Below are 20,168 nucleotides of genomic sequence, written 5' to 3'. Positions count from 1 at the left end.
CCAATTACATAGACACACCAACTGTAATCAAGGACTACAGTGAACCCCTGTTAATGTGGACAGCACCAATCCCACTGAATCAGAAATCAATCAAGCATGAGTGACTTCCCTCCAATTATATAAAGACACACCAACTGTAAGCAAGGACTACAGTGAACCCCTGTTAATGTGGACAGCAATCCCACTTAATCAAAAATCAATCAAGCATGAGTGACTTCCCTCCAATTATATAAAGACACACCAACTGTAAGCAAGGACTACAGTGAACCCCTGTTAATGTGGACAATATCCACTGATTTCTGAATCAATGAAGCATGAGTGACGTCCTTCCAATTATATAAAGACACACCAACTGTAATCAAGGACTCCAGTGAACCCCTGTTAATGTGGACAGCAATCCCACTTAATCAAAAATCAATCAAGCATGAGTGACTTCCCTCCAATTACATAAAGACACACCAACTGTAATCAAGGACTACAGTGAACCCCTGTTAATGTGGACAGTACCCACTGATTTCTGAATCGATCAAGCATGAGTGACGTCCCTCCAATTACATAAAGACACACCAACTGTACTCCACCGAAGGTTGCACTGTAGCATAATGTCACTCGTAGGGCCACCCTTGAATGTTATTCATCTATAAATACACCAGGTCCCCCTGAGAATATGACCCCCGACACACAGCAATAAAACCTATTAAGTCATAAACACGCCATGACATGACAGATATACTGTGTGAGGTGTACTCTCCCCCTCATCTCTACACGGGTATTGACTCGGCACAATGGTGTAACTACATGTGGTACATTCCAGTGACTGCGTACTGGGTGTGTTCAACTTGACGCCCTCAGAATGTGGGTCACCTTGCTCCACCTATCTCAGGCTGCCAGTCACGAATGTTGTATGAAAGGCAGAGAGAAAAGGTAGGTTCTTTTGAAAATGTATTATCTAATCTTTTTGGGTGTAACATTTAACTGGTGTTTGAACCTGGTGTCTGTGTGACTACATGTATAGTCTGTGTGGAGGATACAGGTTTAGTTGCTTCAGGTAGGGTACCTGGCTACTGCTCTGTTTCTTGTTATATATGTTTATGAAATGTTAAAATGCAGTCGGATGTGTGTCTAAGCGTTGTTTGTTTTCTGATTACTCATTTGTTTAAGGAGTGACTGCGTTATGTTGACATTAGTTTTCTGGTAACATAGTTATATATGTGTTGTGAGATATAACCTGTGCTTTGAGATCCACATAGATCTCATTGCATTCAATCTCATGGTCATATCAGTGAGATAAAGTATTGGTTATAGGTGAGATCCTAATGGATAAAGTATTGGTTATAGGTGAGATACTACTGGTTAAAGTATTGGTTATAGGTGAGATCCTACTGGATAAAGTATTGGTTATAGGTGAGACCCTACTGGATAAAGTATTTGTTATGGGAGAGATCCTACTTGATAAACTTTTTTTTATAGGTGAGATCCTACTTGATAAAGTATTTGTTATAGGTGAGATCCTACTGGATAAAGTATTTGTTATAAGTGAGATCCTACTGGATAAAGTATTTGTTATAAGTGAGATCCTACTGGATAAAGTATTTGTTGTAAGTGAGATCTTACTGGATAAAGTATTTGTTATAGGTGAGCTCCTACTGGATAAAGTATTTGTAATAGGTAAGATCCTACTTGATAAAGTATTGGTTATAGGTGAGACCCTACTGGATAAAGTATTGGTTATAGGTGAGACCCTACTGGATAAAGTATTTGTTATGGGAGAGATCCTATTGGATAAAGTATTGGTTATTAGTGAGATCCTACTGGATAAAGTATTTGTTATAGATGAGATCCTACTGGATAAAGTATTGGTTATAAGTAATATCCTACTGGATAAAGTATTTGTTATAAGTAAGATCCTACTGGATAAAGCATTGGTTATAAGTAAGATCCTTCTGGATAAAGTATTGGTTATAAGTGAGATCCTACTGGATAAAGCATTGGTTATAAGTAAGATCCTTCTGTATAAAGTATTGGTTATAAGTGAGATCCTACTGGATAAAGCATTGGTTATAAGTAAGATCCTACTGGATAAAGTATTGGTTATAAGTAAGATCCTTCTGGATAAAGTATTGGTTATAAGTGAGATCCTACTGGATAAAGCATTGGTTATAAGTGAGATCATTCTGGATAAAGTATTGGTTATAAGTGAGATCCTACTGGATAAAGCATTGGTTATAAGTAAGATCCTTCTGGATAAAGTATTGGTTATAGGTCTTTGGTGTTACTACTTCTTGGCACTTTTTCAACCATGGCAAAATGTTACCTGCCCATGACATCACTTGACAAAAACAGTTTAATCAAAATGTATTCATCAGTCATATTCCTCTATAAATCTATGACTATATGACCATGTATAGTTTATAAATCCTTTCGATAAAATACTTGATGAAGTTTAAGCCCCACGTGGGGAGACTTGATTGAATTGACAAAAACATTTCAAATAACCAAAATGTCAGCCATCTTTGACAGTTTAACAATACTCTTTCAGGGCTTCTTCAGCAACCAACTGACCCGAAGTTGGGGCCCAGATGAAGACATGGGGGGACGGGTGCTCAATGGTTATGATCTCAAACCTCCCGACTACTATGTGGAGCCAAATTGTCTCATAGAGGAGAATGTAGAGAAGATTGTCAAGGTGTTTGATTTGTTTGTTTGTTTGTTGTTTAACTCCACACTCAGCAATATTCCAGCTATATGATGGCGGTCTTTAAATATTTGAGTCTTGACTAGACAATCTAGTGATTGATATCATGAGCATCGATCTACACAATTGGGATACGATGACATGCATCAACCAAGTCAGCGAACCTGACCACCCGATCCAGTTAGTCGCCTTTTACAACAAGAATAGTCGCTTTTTACAACGAGGATGTGATGACCTATTAGAACCCGGATCTTCACGGGTTGTCAAGGTGATTGAAAGTAGTATGCTGTGCTCCAGAGGTTGTTTGTGTACAAATGCATATGAAATATTTAAAAGAAAAACCCCAGAAAAAAACAGTGGTATGATGATATTGCTCGCACACACAGAAAGATGTGAGGTTTCCTGCCTTGCACATGTGCAAGGGCCCTAGGCAGCAAGATATTATTACTTGTACAACTGAGTTGACAGAGAAGAGGACTTCAGTTGAAAACCAGCAAAACAATTTAAGTATTTCAGAAAATCTTATTGTAGACCGATGTATGAATGATTGGATGAGTCAATCGTCTCTCAGGCTCGCCTCGCCAAGTTAGTTAGAGTTTCTGCAAGAAAGCTGTGCACTTTGTTCACGCCTCAATGAATAGAACAGTCTATGGTCGAATCATCAGCTGTGAACGTTGTATTCATACGCCATCCTTACACTAGTGACATCCTGTTTGACATTGAATTTAAAGAATGTGCAGTTAATTTATTTATTTTTATTACAACTCATGCATTTCAAGGGGCGGTCGGGTAGCCTAGTGGTTAAAGTGTTTGCTCGTCACGCCGAAGACCCGGGTTCGATTCCCGACATGGGTACAATGTGTGAAGCCCATTTCTGGTGTCCCCCGCCATGATATTGCTGGAATACTGCTAAAAGCGGCTCACTCACTCATGCATTTCAAAATGTATCTGACCCATTCTGCTTGTTGGAAACACAATCTGACTGAGATTAATGTTAATCTGACATTAACAATTTTATTTTTTTGTTTACTGTTGCTGTTACTGTTTCTGTTAAGAATTAAAGTACTGCATGGTAAGTCATTTGAAGTTCATTGATTGATTTGTATTATCTAATCATTTTTTTTTTTTTTTTCAATTTCCTTTTTAATACCGCAGGTATCAAGGTACTAGTATCTGCTTAAATGCAGTTTTTATTTTATCCCCGAGCAGTGGATCCGTTTGCATTCCAGTTATCATTTTCCACGCCCTGGGGAATATACAACCCAAGCTGCCCAGGGGGGCTAGAAGGTTTTTCCATCCACCTCACGTATTGGGTATCCATTCCCTGCTGGGTGAACAGAGGCACATTTGAACTTAGTCACTTGCCCAGGGTGACACCACACGTGTTTCGGGTGGATGTACGTAATCGTGTTTCTTTTGAGTGCACATGGTGTATGTACTGTACACTAGGTGTAGTGACAACACTGTAAGAACCTGTAAACATGGTTGTCCCAAGGCCGAATAACAACCCGGTCACTAGCGGGATACGATCTCAGCACCTGGCTCTTGCCAGCCTGGCCCTTTCGACCGCTTGCCCACTCCGCATTAATATTTTCCTGTTATCAAAACTCAAATGTTCAGCCATCTCAGTCAGAGTTAACTGACTTTGAAAGTCCAGTTTCCACCCTTGCCGAACTAGGCTAGAATTACTGGACTCGATCGTAGCGCCACCAGTGGCTATTACCAATTTTGTCCCTTGTAAGCCTCTCCTATGGACCAATCAGATTCCACCTCTCATATCAGTTCCGTTTGCTTCAAACAAAATGGTGGCGCCCAGTCAGGGCGATCTGATCGATAATCAAGATCTATATTGTGATATAAACAGGTCTTACATCACGAAATGCATCGAATCACGTCAGCACCTTGATTAAAAACATGAAAAGATTTGGAAAATATCTGCTGACAACAAGTTGGCGGTGCACATGTTTTCCAAATCCTGCAATCGACCGAAATCTGCATGACAGTTTACGAACCGGATTTTGATTTCGGTGTGCAATTTTGATTGAACTATGCATAGACTTGTTAGTCCAGCCAAAATGTAACTCCATAATAGCAGCCTAGTTCGGCAAGGGTGGAAGCTGGACTTCTATAGTCAGTTAACTCTCTTGCCTCGGGAAGATGATGTTCAGCTGACAAAAATTGTTGTAGTATGCGGGGATGATCGGCGGTGTGGTTGCTGACATGGACATCACAAACAGGACCGATGTCCTCCGAGTCATCGACAAGGGGAAGGTGAGTTATTTTGAAATTTGATCCGGTCAGGAATCAGATAAAAATTCATTTTATAAAGAGAAAAATTGAGAAAAGGAACTTCACTAAAAGCATGAATGGGGTATTACACTGGTTATAGTGACATCACGGCGAGGGACGATAATGTGCCTTACACATCGTACCCATGTGTTGAACCAAACCCATGTTCTGGGCTACCAACACTTTCACCACAGCACCCTTATACCGTGCGCACATGCAGTTAGGCAATGTTTTACCTGACACAAAATATTGGATTCTGCATGCATAAAAATTGAGAAAAGACCAAAATTAGTTACATTGAGGGATTTATACTAATCAAAGTAGACTGCATGCTCCATGACACTGACATTTTGTTTCTGGTAAGAATTAAATAGCAAGGTTTAATAATGATGATGATGATGATGATGATGATGATGATGATAATTATATATTGTGAGTGCAATTACTGTAAATGATGAAATTATTGCATCACCTGACCAAATTAATGCTAAATCATGTTGACTGCTGGCCTACAATGCATCATAAAATTTATGTTAGTAGCCATGCCCTTCAACTATAAAAACCAATCAGTCTAGACCTAGAATTACTAGATACAGTATGGGGTGATAGCAGTTCGATTAAATAAAATCATTCACAAAATTAACTTCAACTGCTTGACATTTTCCATGAAGTAAAAACCAGGAAATTCCAAATAATGCATATTCAAATGAGACAGTTTGGGCCACCGATGACGATTGTACAGGTTCCAAGTGTTGCGACATGAGTTAGAGCAGTCCTCGGTAATAGACCCAGGTCAGTCCCACTACTGAACCATTGTAATGACGTCACGCTATTGTTGTTGCAGTTGATTCTGAGCCAGGAATTCACTGGCCATTCTGACTGTGCATTTTTGAGAATAAACCTGATGCAACTATATCATAGAGAAGTTATATATCAACCTCAACATGGTTTAAATCAGAGAAAGCACTCAAACTTGTTGATTATAGAAGAAAAATCAAATCACACATTTGGGGCTCGTTGATTCTACTTCCGGAATCATCAGATTGTCATGATTTCCCCATTACTGTATTTGACGTAATAAGCGCCTGGGGCGCTCTCAAAATTAGAAATAGGGGGCTCTTATTAGAATATTATTTTGGTGAAAGAAAACAGATGAAAGATAAATTTCGTGGTTTATGCTGACAGCCTGAAGTGTTTATATGCGACAGATATATTTTTCCAGAATTTAATTGCCCATAATTAAGGGTGTATATAACACACGAGTGCGTATTATACGCGAATAAATAAGTCCTTTGTACATTGATCAATCGGAAGGGATGCAAATTGGGCTTTGTTCAATAGCCAATATATCAGCAAATATCGCCATGGGCGCTTATTAGAGCGGGGCGTTTATTACGTCGAATACGGTACCCCTTCAAACCAAGACGGCTGACAGCAAAAGGCAGATGTAGTCAAAACAGGTCAGGGACACACACACATTCAGTCTCACTCTCTAACTCACTCACTCACTCTCTAACTCACTCCCTCCCTATTGCACAATCTTGTCCAGTCCATCAGTCAGTCATACCTAGCGTCATATGTTTCCAAAATCTGTTATTTCAGAAGCAAGGACTGATTCCCCCCAAAGTTGGGTACGATCATGATGCCATCTTCAGCCTGAACGTCAACAACATCAAGATCAGCAGATACAACCAGTCAGAGGTCGGTCAATAGATCAAACTCTTGTACAGGTCACCCGTTTTAAAACAATACGCCTTTATTAATGTGAAAGTCTCATGGGTGGGTACGCCTTTGTAGAATTGGATAGATCATGATATTGTTAATGTAATCGTTTTAAAAACATAGATAGCGGCATGTAATTCAAGTTTGTTTGCGCTTTAGCCTTGTCCTCCAAAATTATGCGCTTGATCACACAACAAGCCTAACCTCGCTTCGCATCCTAGCAAGCAAGCCTCCGTTTACAGTCATAGTCGGCAAACCTATTCTACGACCATTTTAATCCTTAGACATTTTCCTATCCACAATTAAAGAATGATCGATTGTAGTCTGTACTTTCCTTTGTAGGATTATGGGATTAAAATCCTCTTTCTTTCAACACACCCCTACAATTGAAAAAAAGATATTTTTTTACAATGTGAAACTTGATGTCAAATCAAGGTTACTTGACACGAGTCTACAAGCCATACTCTTGACATACATGGAATCCATACCGGTATTATATATACAACACAGGTCCCCCAACAATCAATGAAAGGATCTCGTATATTCTGTACCCGGCTGGTGGTAATACCAAATCAGCTTGCAGGCCTAGCAGGCCGTGCTAATTAAGCCACGCCTCCTCGTTAGCGCTTTTTTTGGTTTGTTTGGGTTGTTACTAATTGTTATAGTCATTGAGTACCTTCTAATAAAGCTACATTTTTAAAGAGTTCTCTCCCTTGTTCTGTCCAGGATCTGTTGCTGCGGGTTCCCATGCATGAGATCGCTGCTGCGTGTTACATAAAGGATGATGACCAGCATATTCTGGCTCTCAAACATGGTGGGTTGTTTAAACAGAGCATCGAGAGTGATGACGCTGTTTAATGTTTAAAGCAATACCAATCGAAATCATTCCCAGGGGAAAGACAGCCTCTGTGGTGTAATGGATAGAACGTCTGCCAGGATTGCAAAAGGTCGGTGGTTCAATCCCTCACTGTGTCATACCAAAAGATTAAAAAAATTGATTCTTGTTGTTACCCTGCCTGGCACTTGACATTAAAGGGATAAAACAAGGGCTGGTCGGCTCGGAGTCTGTATAATGTGTTTGAGTTGGGTATCCATATTAAACTGCGGCATGGTATCTCAGTGGGCTCGAACAATACAACATGGCATTAGTCTTGACAAGTACAAGCAAGGTGGACCAGTACACACACAGATGCACATTGCTATATAAGTGCATTTCACCTCACCATCCTGGTTAGAATTGGTCCCCAACAACCGATGCTTGTTGTATGGCAACTCAAATGATAACGTGTCATCATACTTCATTGGTGTGGATTGCTGCTCATTATATCAATCACTGGTTTGTCTGTTTGAAGTGTCTTACTTTAGATTTGCTGGGCATTCTGGAATTTGTGCATGTTTTAATCATGTTAATTCAAAATCAGTGGGTGGCGGGGTAGCCTAGTGGATAAAGCGTTCAGTCGTCACGCCGAAGTACCGGGTTTGATTCCCACATGCGTACAATGTGTGAAGCCCATTTCTTGTGTCTTTTGCCATGATATTGCTGGAATATTGATCAAACCATACTCACTAACCCATAATTCCATGTCATTATCGACCGCCTCCGTGGTCTATTGGTAGAGCGTCCGCCCAGAGAGTGGAAGGTCCGGGGTTCGATCCCCGGCCACATCATACCAAAAGACGTTAAAAGATGGTACTTGTTGTTACCCTGTCTGGCGCTCGGCATTAAGGGGCTAAAACAAGGACTGGTCGGCTTGGAGTATACTGTGTCTGAGTGGGGTATTCATGTTAAACTGCAGCATGGTATCTCAGTGAGCTAGCACTATAAATCGGCATCAGTCCGGACTAGTACAAGCAGCCACACACACACGTGCATGCACGTCGCTACATAAGTGCAATAATCTTGGAGGCGACGTTAAAACCAATTTCACCTCACCTACCATGTCATTATCTTAACAGTTCATCAGGGGGCTGTCAAAACATTGATCATTAAATGGAACAGATAAAGAATCTGACCGTGTGTCCTTTGCTATCATATATATCAACACAAGTTGATAGATGTTTAAAACTCAAAGGCTTGGCAAACAGTTTAAACATTTCCTGATGAGTGATATGTCCCATGGAAGCCAGTTTGGGATGACAAATTTGCAACCATTTGTCCTTTTTTTAAAAGCGATTTCATATTATTTGATAGTGTAGTTCATGACTATCACAGGCGGATTCAGAGGGGTGTCTGGAGCCCCCCTTTTGAAAACCAAATGTAGTATGTTATAGACACTCTCCCCCCACCCACACACTGAGAGAGGATTTGGCTATTTTGGACCCCACCCTTTCAGAAATGCTGGATCTGCCCTTGACTGTGGTAATATACCAAGGCCAAATAAAAACACCCATGCTAGAAACACTGACACGTGTCAATATAGTAGGGATTTATTCATTTTATTATTTAATGTCAAGATTCAATCAACATCAATTCAATCAAATGAAAAGATCAAATGACTGAGGCAATTTCTGTTACAAGACATAATACCTGTGAAGATCCAGATAAGAATTGTCTTCAGCAACTCATGCTTGTCGTAAGAGCCGACTAACAGGACCACTGACTTGGTTGATGCTCATGATGTCAATCACTGGATTATTTACAGACCACTGTCATGCAGCTGGAATATTGCTAAATGCAATGTGAAACAAAACTAAACAAAACAAAAAAACATACAAGCATGATGATGATGGTTTCAGTGAAACCAATTTTATGATTTAATATTGAACAACGAATTGTTGACGGATGACAAAGTAGGTAATGGAACACAACTTCTTTAATACTGTATAGGCGACGTCTCGGTATAGATCCTTATACCGCTGTCAAGCAAGACTGTATGTTCAATATTGAACAATCACAATCTTCATTTTCAGTATATATTTGAAGTACCGTATTCGACGTAATAAGCGCCCAGGGCGCTCTCAAAATTAGAAATAGGGGGCTCTTATTAGAATATTATTTTAAAAAACAGAGTTGAAAGATACATTTCGTGGCCTGAAATGTTTATGTACGACAGATATATTTTTCCAAAATTAAATGCCCATAAATAAGGGTGCGTATAACACACAACTGCGTATTATACGCGAATAAATAAGTCTTGTGTACATTGATCAATCGGAAGGGGTGCTTATTGGGATTGTTCACTAGCCAATATCATAGCAAATGTCGCCGTGGGCGCTTATTAGAGCGGGGCGCTTATTACGTCGAATACAGTATGTATATTTTGTTTTATTTTTTACAGGAACGTTGGAAGACTGCAGTTTGTCTGTTCTGTACTGTAACTCAAAGGTAAGAAGACTCCGTGACAAATACCTGTCTCTGAATCCGGGACCATTTGCTCCAAATACTAACCAGATTCTTACACAAAAATGAGTGGTGTTTTGTCACCTCAGTTGAAATTCATGAATATTCATGGGCCAAACCACCCTTTGAGGCCACGAAAGATAGTTTGCCAATGAATATGCATTAATGTCGCCGAAAAGTTCAGTGTCTCAGGGGGCACGGGAAGCTGAGTCATCTAAAGTCTGCCTGAGGTCTGGGTTGCATCTTAAAATATCCAAAAATGTGTAAAACTATTTCCATTTTGGTATTTATCCTTTGTTTACATTGGTTGTATGGCTCCAGCAGCTGTAGTCGAAGCGCTACAGAGAGCTAGTGATACAGTGACATTAATATGTGCAGGTATTTAGTCATGCACCTCACTGTTGTAGTTGTAGTAGCATTATTTTTTTATCTTTTTAATTACACAAATTAATTTATCATACCTCCGCGTCAGAATGATGAGATCTGATTGGTTCACATGATCTTGATAAAATAGGACGTATCCCGCCTTGGAGGGAAAAGAAATTCTCAACGGGAGAATAAATCCTTTATACCCCACCATGAAGATCACAGGCTGCACGTGGATTTCTCAGTGGGAGAATAAATCCCTTATACCCTGCTTTGAAGCAAAAAGCTGCACGCTTTCTCTTAGTACATGATAGTCACGTGATATAGCACATGTAAACCTTAGGACAATCGAACAGCTGTTTTCTGTCAATTTTTAAAGAATTTGTTCTAATATTTTACAATGTCATATTAAGACATGTCGGGAAGATACATTCATCGTAGCAGGATCACTTTGGGTAAATGGGTTTTTATGTGAATAAAACCCCATGTACCAGTGACTGATCCTGCTACAACTTATAATGTAAAACGCACTGAAAGGCTTGGTTTAGGCCAGTCTGCTCTGATTTCAATATTAGCGTGTTTGTCCACAAACAAGAAATGTCCAGTCAGGTGATATGCAAATTAGGTTGTGGCAGTGGTATGACGCTAAGTCTTCACTGCACTGGAGTGTTGTCTGGTCCCTTATGGAACAAAATCAAGATCAGAATAACAAGGGACAAATTCACTCCTGATAAAATTATTGTGACTATATGACGATCTTGATCAATATCTGTGTTCTGATTGGTTCCCATCAGCAAGCAGCAGAGGAACTGTGCGCTCTGATTGGTCAGTGTTTCCAGCTGGTGTATACAGAGGCTACTATGCATCTCTTTATTCCTCGTAGTATTGGAACCTCAAGCAGCAGTGGATCTTCTGATGGTAGGGGTGTTTGATGCAGTATTCTGTTGTATGATAATCAAACGTTTTGTCAAACTGATTATGTTCATTAAATTATATGATATTCTATTTATTAAACATCTGAAATTGTATTAGTTAATTGTAGGGTGAGTATTTTTGTGTTCACTGCCAGCATCCCTGAAGATTTGTTATGTGGGAAAGATACACAGAACATCTTCAATCATTCACTATGGAAGGTACACTTGCTCTGTGCAAGATGAGTTAGTCGAGTGAGTGAGTGAGTGAGTGACAGTAATGAAGGCAGAAAGGGAGACTATGGAGGGAAGCAGGTGGGAATGCAGGCAGGCAGGGAGACAGTGAGATAGGGAGGGAAGGAGGCAGGCAGGTGACAGGGAGGGAAGGAAGGAAGGAGGGAGGGAGGGAGGGACGCAGGGAGGGAAGGAGGTAGGCAGGTGACAGGGAGGGAAGGAGGGAGAGAGGGATGCAGTTAGTGAGGCAGACAGGTATCGAGGCAGGCAGGAAGGAAGGCGGGAGGGAGGCAGACAGGTATCGAGGCAGGAAGGAAGGCGGGAGGGAGGCAGACAGGTATCGAGGCAGGAAGGAAGGAGGGGGGAGGCAGACAGGTATCGAGGCAGGAAGGGAAGAGGGAGGGAGGGAGGCAGACAGGGAGTGAGGAGAGAGGGAGGCAGACAGTGATGGAGGGAGGAGGAAGGTAACAGGGATGGAGGTAGGGAGGGAAGAAGGGAGACAGTGAGGGGCAGGCAGGGTGGGGGCAGGGAGAAAAGGAGGGGGGAAGAGGGAGGCACAGTGAAAAGAATTGTTGCTCATGCTTTTAACCACTGGTTTTCCTGTCCTAAATTGATTATTTACATGGAAGATTATTGTGGCGTAAAACATCAAATAAATAAACAACTATTCATGTCAGTTTCAGACTCACCAACTGTCATCCCCATGCTTCCCGGGCGTCCATCGTAAGTTCCGCTCTTACCATACTCACTCACCCAATCATGCATACTCTAGACTGGGACAGTCTCTCTTTGAATATTATTAACTGTACTTTACCTCAAACAATGAGGACTGCCTCTGTGGTCTAGTGGTAGAGTGTCCGCCCGGAGAGCGGAAGGTCCGGGGTTTGACCCCCGGCCGGTCATACCAAAAGACGTTAAAAGATGGTACTTGTTGTTACCCAGCGTGGCACTCATTATTAAGGGCAAAAAGAAAGACTGGTCGGCTCGGACTCAGTATACTGTGTCTGAATATTCATGTTAAACTGCGGCATGGTTTATCAGTGGGCTGGCACTGCAAAATCAGCATCAGCCCGGACTAGTACAAGCAGCCACACACACACATTCATGCATGCATGTCGCTATATAAGTGCAATAATCTTGGACGCACATTTTGCCCCATTTCACTCACCTCAAGCAATAAAACAATTAAACTGAAGCAAAACCTTAAACAGAGTGCATGGATGCGTACCCAATTTTTCACAGACACCTTACATGTCAGCTGTACCATGGTCCAAGTGACTTGGGTATTATGTGCACCCGCCACTTTTCAAAATCATGGATCCATTCTGGCTGCAATCTCATTAAAATCAGATCTTTTGCTTGTAAGCAGTAGTGAGCACTGAAATCTGATTTTAATGAGATCGCACAAACTTTGAATGCATTTGGAACACATCAGTGATGGTAGATATAAAGAACTTTGTAAAATTATTATTTTATTTTTTTTTAGTTAAAAGACTGGTCTCAGTCTATATGCTAACTTGAGTGTGGTTTTTCCGCATCATGCCTACAATATGATAATTCAGTTTGTAGTAGAATGATTTTTCTTAATAATATTTATGAAAGAAATGGAAATTTTATACCTCGTGCTTAATCCGGTTACTTGTGAAATGATCAAAAGGCTGACAAGGTATAAAATATGGTGCTTTTTGGCCCACAGGCTCTGCTAAATTAAAAAAATGAGACAAACATGAGACAAAGTCGTCATGAAAGAAACAACAGCAACAATAATAACAATACCATCATCTCAAAGTTTTCAACTTTAAACTTTGCCTATTCCAGTTGGCCAAAAAGTGCCCTTATCCTACCTCATCATTTCCAGATTCACCATTTCATGGATACACTTGTTCCCATCAAGATTGTTACATTAAGTGAGTGAGTTGGGTTTAACGCTGCTTTGAACAGTATTCAAGTTTATCATGGCCTGTCAGCTTGGGAGGAAAGCCTGAAGTGATGCAAGTCTCAGATTTTAACCACTTTCGTGAAACCCACAAGCAAGGCTAGGGTGCTGACAAAACAGCTAGAAACATAATTTTGGCAAAACCAGGATTCGAACCAAGGATCATAGGTTTCTGGCGTGCCCAAGGGAAGCAACTTTGTACAAAAATTTGTGGTGCCTTAGACGACTGGGCAACCTGTGCCCCCAGCTACATCGAATATCACTTGACCTGTGACCAATAGTTTGGGGAATCATGTCAGGCCGAAGAGATACATAGCACCTTGGGCAAGTGACTTGGTTTCAAAATGTGCCTCTGTTCACCTAGCAGTGAATGGGTACCCGGTAGGTTGAGATGGTAATGTGACTGTTAACCATCTAGCACCTCACAGGCACCTATGGTTGTATACTCCCCAGGGAGACGAGAATGAAACCTGAATGCGCACTGATCCTTTTACCAGTTTCAGTTTGCCTTATGACGACGATTCCATCTTGAACCCCGGGAGATCGGAGGCCAGTGAAGGCAGTATCATGGCGAGCGAAAATAGCGTTCCTGCTGACCTTGTCAAGGATTACATGTCTAAAGTTAGTGGGTTATCATCAATCTCATTAAAATCAGTTCTTAGTTCTTGCTGCCGCTAAACAAAGATTTGAGGACATCCCATTAGGGTTCACATCAGAACGACCTTTCATCCAACCAATCAGTGCGTCGCTTACCAGATCATGAAAGTGACAGTCGGAATGTGATTTCTAATCATGCAATCTCGAAAATTTTAACATGGGGTATTCCGAACAATAGTTACAGGTTTAACGACTCAATCCTTACAATCTAGACCATCTATTAGTCATTCCAGAATGTTTTTTTGTTCAGGTTTCAAATTTGTAATCAAGAATTTGTCAAAATATGCTTGAAGCGTAGTCGCCAATTTGAAATTTGTGCCGTAAAGCATGAGAAAGCTGTCTTCTGATTGGTCATTCCATTGGTTGGTCAAAGTTCGCTCATGGGATGTCCTCAGATCTTTGTTTAGCGGTAGCGAGAACTAAGATCTGATTTTAGTGAGATTGGGGTTATCATAAACATACCTCGTCTCATATTTAGAGATAGGTCTGTAGGGAGCTGAATTCAGCTGTAGACTAGTTAATGTGTAAAGGACAACGCCATTTTGGTAAGGGATGTACATAAGCTCCTTCTATCGTAACACATTTCATGTTATTTAAACACAATTTTTACCTGTTTTGTGTGTCCCCCACTCTACAGCTTGAAATAAATGTGTTTATAAGTAATTTGTAATTATTGCTTATCAAAGATAATAAAAAATACTTTTTTGTTGAAATGTAGACCCAATGTTACTATATTAGTACGTCACTCTATTAGTAGCATCAAACAAACATGGCTGATAGGGTCCCATTAAAATGCATCTGTACCAACTCTGAAATATTGGTATGAAAATTATCAGACATGTTCAAATACTATCGGACCATGTGATCTATCGGATCGTCATTCAGGCGATGTTTCTGACAGGTCACGATCTGAAAAATACTATCATGAAAGTGTATCCCGTGGATAAGCCAACCCCTTTCTACAGAATCTTTTTTCTGGTCCTCAAAATTCGGCTTATACGCGGTCATATACGGTAGTTGAAAATCACTCTTTTGGAACTCAGGCATGACAAAGTACATCTGAATGTCCCAATGGCATGGCTAATTTCAGGAGGAAATCTAACTGTCAGCTAGTCCTTGATCCAGTCTTTGTCTATGTCTTGTCTTGCTCAAATGCTTCCTGATAACCTTTCCATCACATTTAGTCCTTTTGTGTAAGTTTAGTGTTGTTATGTACCTATCCTCATATTACCCGACCCTACCCGGGTACCCACTGTTGGTGGAAACTGGACTTTTTTTTAGCCAGTTCACTCTCTTGCCTCGGGAAGATGTTTCAACATCAGCCATGGTCTGTTGTAAATTCTTAATTAGTCTGACAATCCAACAATTATTGAATTTTTCAGTTGCATCAAAAGATGACTCCTGATGAATTGCACAATTTTGCTGAACTTCTGAGAAGTTTGTACAGTGACATGCCTGTTGGAACATTTTGTGAGCACGTGCTACAGCTGTATGGCCAAGACAGAAAACCTCTACTGGCAGGTGGGTGTTTACATGCTTCCTTCTCCTCATCCTTGACTATAGTGGGGCACGGGTGGCCCAGTCTTCTAAGGCTCCGCGATTAGCTGTGCAGAGTTGCGTCCCTTGGGCACGCCAGAAACCTATGATTGTGGGTTCGAATCCTGGTTCGCCCCAATTATGTTTCTAGGTTTGTCAGCACCATACCCGTGCTCGTGGGTTTCACCGAAGTGGTAAACATCTGAGACCCGCATCACTTCGGGCTTTCCTCGCCCATTAAGCTGACATGCCCTGAACTGTAGTATATTCGTGGAGTTCTAGATAATTGTTGTCATTAAGGCTTAAAAAAATAAAATAATTGGTTCTTAGGCAATGGCTTTTTAAAAAATATAGAGCAGGCGGGCGGTGGTTGTTATTTTTGGTTGTTAAGCTTGGAAAGGGACTCCCTACATAGATAAAATCCTTGATACAGAATACTAGAATACAGTATTTGACTACCGTTGGACTACCAGTGTGTACATATGACACACATACAATGAATTGTGTGTTTGAGACATGGAATATTAAAGGATTTTTTGTTTGTTTTGAAAATGGATATAAAAACAAAATCTGCGGCAGACTTTATGATGATGGGGGCGTGCCTGAGAACCAAGACTATTATTTATTAAGCCTAAACTATATATCATGTTACTAACCACGGATCCTTTTGGATAATCCGCTATGCAGACTTACACGATATGCACACCAGCTTTTGCGTTTATATCTCCATAAACGAGAGAATTATTCCATTTTTAATAAATAATGTCATTAGAGTGGAACTGTACATAATTTGTATTTAAGCAGAAAGATGAATGAGACATTTTTTAGCCTGCTTTCAATGAAACGCAGCATCCAAATTATGAAGATGCTGATTGTTAAATCAGCATGTCCGTCTGTCCATCCGTGTCCAAAAACCAATAAATATTTCTTGTTGAAACTTGAAATCAGTCAAGTTGGGAACTGGTGCCTTTTGATGATTTGGGATTTTTATACTTTTTATTCTCATTTTTTAATTTTCATTTTTTTCCTTTCAAAATTTCATGACAAGTTGGACTTGGGTAGTGCTCGTTTCCGGAGCAGAACTCCAAAACTGTTGAACTGCGAACGCTTTAACCACTATAGGCTACCCGACCGCCCCTATTTCTGGATGAACCTTGCTATACAGATCAGTCTAGTGGTGAATAGGTGCCTTTTGATGATTTGGAATTTTGAAAAATACTGAACAGCATCATGTTTTTTTTCACTGAACTGAAGGTATCCAATTGCAGTGAACCAAAAGTGGGTATAAGTAGCCAAACTTCATTTTCAAATTGCACCAGACTGGTGTCATCTCCTGATGACTCTTGTCTGTTAATGATTTACAGGATTTTGGAAACACTTCTTTCATATTTCAAGGAATATTTGTTTTTTAGAATTAAGCCCATTCATCCCGTCGGAGGGCTACAGTCATTTCCTTGACTTTCTCCGGAAGAACGGCATCCTCTTTTCTGAGACGGGGACCGTATCCAGCACCATGAGCAACCCAAGAAAGTACATGTAATATTCACAGTATAATTAACAAGCTTTCAGGAATTACCGATTATTTGTCCCAGGTCACGTCCCCCGTGAAGATCTGAGTTAGAATTAGTCTTAAGTAACCCATGCTTGCCGTAAAAGGCGACTATGCTTGTCTTAAGATGCGACTAACGGGATCCAGTGGTCAGGCCTGCTGACTTGGTTGATGCATGTCATGGTGTCCCAATTGCGTAGATTGATGCATTGAGCATTGCTTGATGCTCATGACGTCAATCACTGGATTCGATGGACTCAATTATTTATAGACGGCCGTCATGTAGTTGATATGTTGCTGAGTGCGGCGTAAACAACTGACAAACAATAACTGATGCAGTTGAGCAACTGAAGCCCTGAGCAGTTTATCATCAATACTGGATTGTCTTAATCTCATTAAAATCAGATCTAAGTTCAAAATTATAATTGAGAACTGTGTCAACATATTTTTCAAGCGTAGTCTGAAATGGAAGTCGCCAGGTTAAGACGAGTGCCGTGAAGCTTGAGAAAGCTGCTTTCTCGTTGGCTGATATCGACTTCTTGTTAATCGTTTCAGTGATGGGTCAAAGTTAGCGTAAGGTCACTCTGACGTGACCCGTAATGGGATGTCCTGACAGATCTTTGTTGAGTGGCAACGAGAACTTAGATCTGATTCTAATGAGATTGCCATAAAATTTGCACATTTAGTCCAAAGGAGGTCGTGTCAGGTGAACCCTGAGTGACCTTCATACATCCCAAGGTGTGGGTTCTTGAACCAATCAGATGTCAGATTTAAAAAATTACCACTGGTAACATCTTAGAATCTGTTTAACAGATTCTACTAAAATAAATTATTCATTTAATTCACAAAGAGGTCAATGGCCAAGCACAGGACTAAACTGGTCTGATTGAATATGCTGGAGGGATTAAGGGAAATTTGGGGCTGAAAATTGATTAAGAATATGTTGTCTACCAGAATAAGGTGAAAGGTTTGAAGTTCAAGGTCACATATTCAGGAGTTTTACCTGATTATGAAAATACCAAACTTATAAATGTAAAACAAGTTAAGCCAGCATGGGAAAAAATTCAAATTGCCTGGTCATGATGTTTTTTAAGTTGACTTAAAGCCTAACATATCCGTTTCAGCAGACGGTCAGTCAGCGAGTTGTCAACAACAAGCACCATCACTAACAGTTACGGTGAAGATGTGGAACAGATTCTTACTATGGTTACAGATCAAATAGCTCTTCTTGATACCAGTGATACCAACTCCTTTATAGAAGAACATACGGATTGAGGGAGTCTGGTGTGCTTGTGTGTGTTCTTGGAGCAACGGACGCCTCCGTGGTCTAGTGGATAGAGCGTCTGCCTGGAGAGCTGATGGTTGAGGGTTCGATCCCTGACTGTGTCAAACCTAAAGACATTAAAAAACAGTACTTGTTGTTACCCTGGTGATAAAACAAGGACTGGTCAGCTTAGTAAAATCTGTTTGATTGGGGTTTCCATGTTAAACTGTGGCATAGTACCTCAGTGGGCTTGAACTATAAAACCAGTATTAGTCTGGACTAGTACAAGAACACACATACACACATGCATGCTATTTTAGTGCAATAATCTTGAAAGTGACGTTAAATCCCATTTAACTTTACCTAACCTCACCCCACAAAGCGATGTAGTAGGGCTGGCTAAAAAGATTGATAATCAGAATTATCATTGATGTAAAGAAATTTCAACGATAACAATATGAAAATTGTCATCGATAATATCTTACATAATCTATTGTGATGAAGTAAGTTTTTAATTTACCGAAGCAGACTTGTTATGTCCATTGCCAAAGACAGAAAGCAACTGATTTTGTTATATCTGAAATGTCCACAAAATGATCCATGCTTTTATGTGTCACCACTAACCAGTGACTTGAAATATGTTGTTTTGTCTCTGAGCTTTTTGCATATTTGCCCAAAGTTGCTTCTCCGATAGTTATTGATAATTGATCCATATTTAGTTAATGAGTAGCGATCACTAAGATCTATATCGTTAGCCAGCCCTAGCTACGACTGTCGTAAGTCCATGTAAACGTACAATAGCCATTACGATTGTCAGGGTACTTGGATCACTTTGGGAAACAGGGTACTAGTGAGCAAAACGTTTTCATACACATGGACTCAAATGAATCAGAACAGATAATTTTCTGTAATTTTCTGTAGACAACATGTGAAAATCAAAGCGTACATGATTTATTCTTTACCAGTTGCTCACTATTCAACCACCACACACACATATTGGCAGTGACTTGTTAAGATTCCGGGGTAGAATAGGTCTTCAGCAACCCGTGCTTGCCGTAAAATGCGACTATGCTTGCTGTAAGAGGCGACTGACGGGATCGGGTGGTCAGGCTTGCTGACTTGGTTGATGCATGTCATCGATCCCAATTGTGTGGATCTATGCTCATGATATCATCACTGGATTGTCTGGTCCAAACTCGATTATTTACAGACTGCCATCACATAGCTGGAATATTGCTGAGTGTGGCGTTAAACAACAAACCAACCAACCATACTGGCAGTACATATTATCATGTCTACAGGATAGTTCCGTACTTCATCATATTTACCTGGTAGGTTCTCTTTTAATTGACCGCCTCCATGGTCTAGTGGTAGAGCTTCCGCCCAGAGAGCGGAAGGTCCGGGGTTCAATCCCCAGCTGTTTCATATCAAAAGATGTTAAAAGATGGTACTTGTTGTTACCCTGTCTGGCGCTCGGCATTAAGGGGCTAAAACAAGAACTGGTCGGCTTGGAGTCAGTATACTGTGTCTGAGTGGGGTATTCATGTTAAACTGCAGCATGTTATCTCAGTGGGCTAGCACTATAAATCGGCATCAGTCCGGACTAGTACAAGCAGCCACACACACGTGCATGCACATCGCTATATCAGTGCAATAATCTTGGGGGCGA

General features: G+C 40.6%; 1 protein-coding gene across 5 annotated transcripts; it reads left to right on the top strand.

The window, feature by feature from the left end:
• The first annotated feature begins 739 nt into the window (after positions 1–739).
• LOC124146589 (cerebral cavernous malformations protein 2 homolog) lies at positions 740–19,603 on the top strand. 5 transcript variants are annotated; one of them, XM_046516942.2, is made up of 12 exons: positions 740–924; positions 2,540–2,686; positions 4,883–4,966; positions 6,587–6,685; positions 7,433–7,520; positions 9,985–10,031; positions 11,207–11,330; positions 12,235–12,280; positions 13,991–14,114; positions 15,533–15,671; positions 17,099–17,222; positions 18,360–19,603. In XM_046516942.2, the coding sequence occupies exons 1-12, from the start codon at positions 898–900 to the stop codon at positions 18,508–18,510; spliced, it is 1,200 nt and encodes a 399-aa protein (XP_046372898.2). In that variant the 5' UTR covers positions 740–897; the 3' UTR covers positions 18,511–19,603. The 5 variants fall into 5 exon arrangements, with proteins under 5 accessions (XP_046372898.2, XP_046372901.2, XP_046372900.2 ...); XM_046516945.2 differs by having other exon boundaries at positions 741–924; positions 17,099–17,216; positions 18,363–19,603; XM_046516944.2 differs by having other exon boundaries at positions 741–924; positions 17,099–17,216.
• Positions 19,604–20,168: the final 565 nt, after the last annotated feature.

The sequence above is a fragment of the Haliotis rufescens genome, unplaced genomic scaffold, assembly GCF_023055435.1.
Source record: "Haliotis rufescens isolate VD_foot unplaced genomic scaffold, xgHalRufe1.0.p SCAF_23, whole genome shotgun sequence".
Taxonomy (NCBI): domain Eukaryota; kingdom Metazoa; phylum Mollusca; class Gastropoda; order Lepetellida; family Haliotidae; genus Haliotis; species Haliotis rufescens.
Note: the sequence above shows the minus strand (reverse complement) of the source record. Positions and strands in the feature narration are given on the sequence as shown.

Coding starts and splice junctions, on each gene's coding strand:
- LOC124146589 (XM_046516942.2), top strand. CDS start 898: ATGTTGTATGAAAGGCAGAGAGAAAAG. Junction 4,967..6,586: donor GAGTCATCGACAAGGGGAAG/GTGAGTTATTTT, acceptor CTGTTATTTCAG/AAGCAAGGACTGATTCCCCC. Junction 6,686..7,432: donor GCAGATACAACCAGTCAGAG/GTCGGTCAATAG, acceptor TGTTCTGTCCAG/GATCTGTTGCTGCGGGTTCC.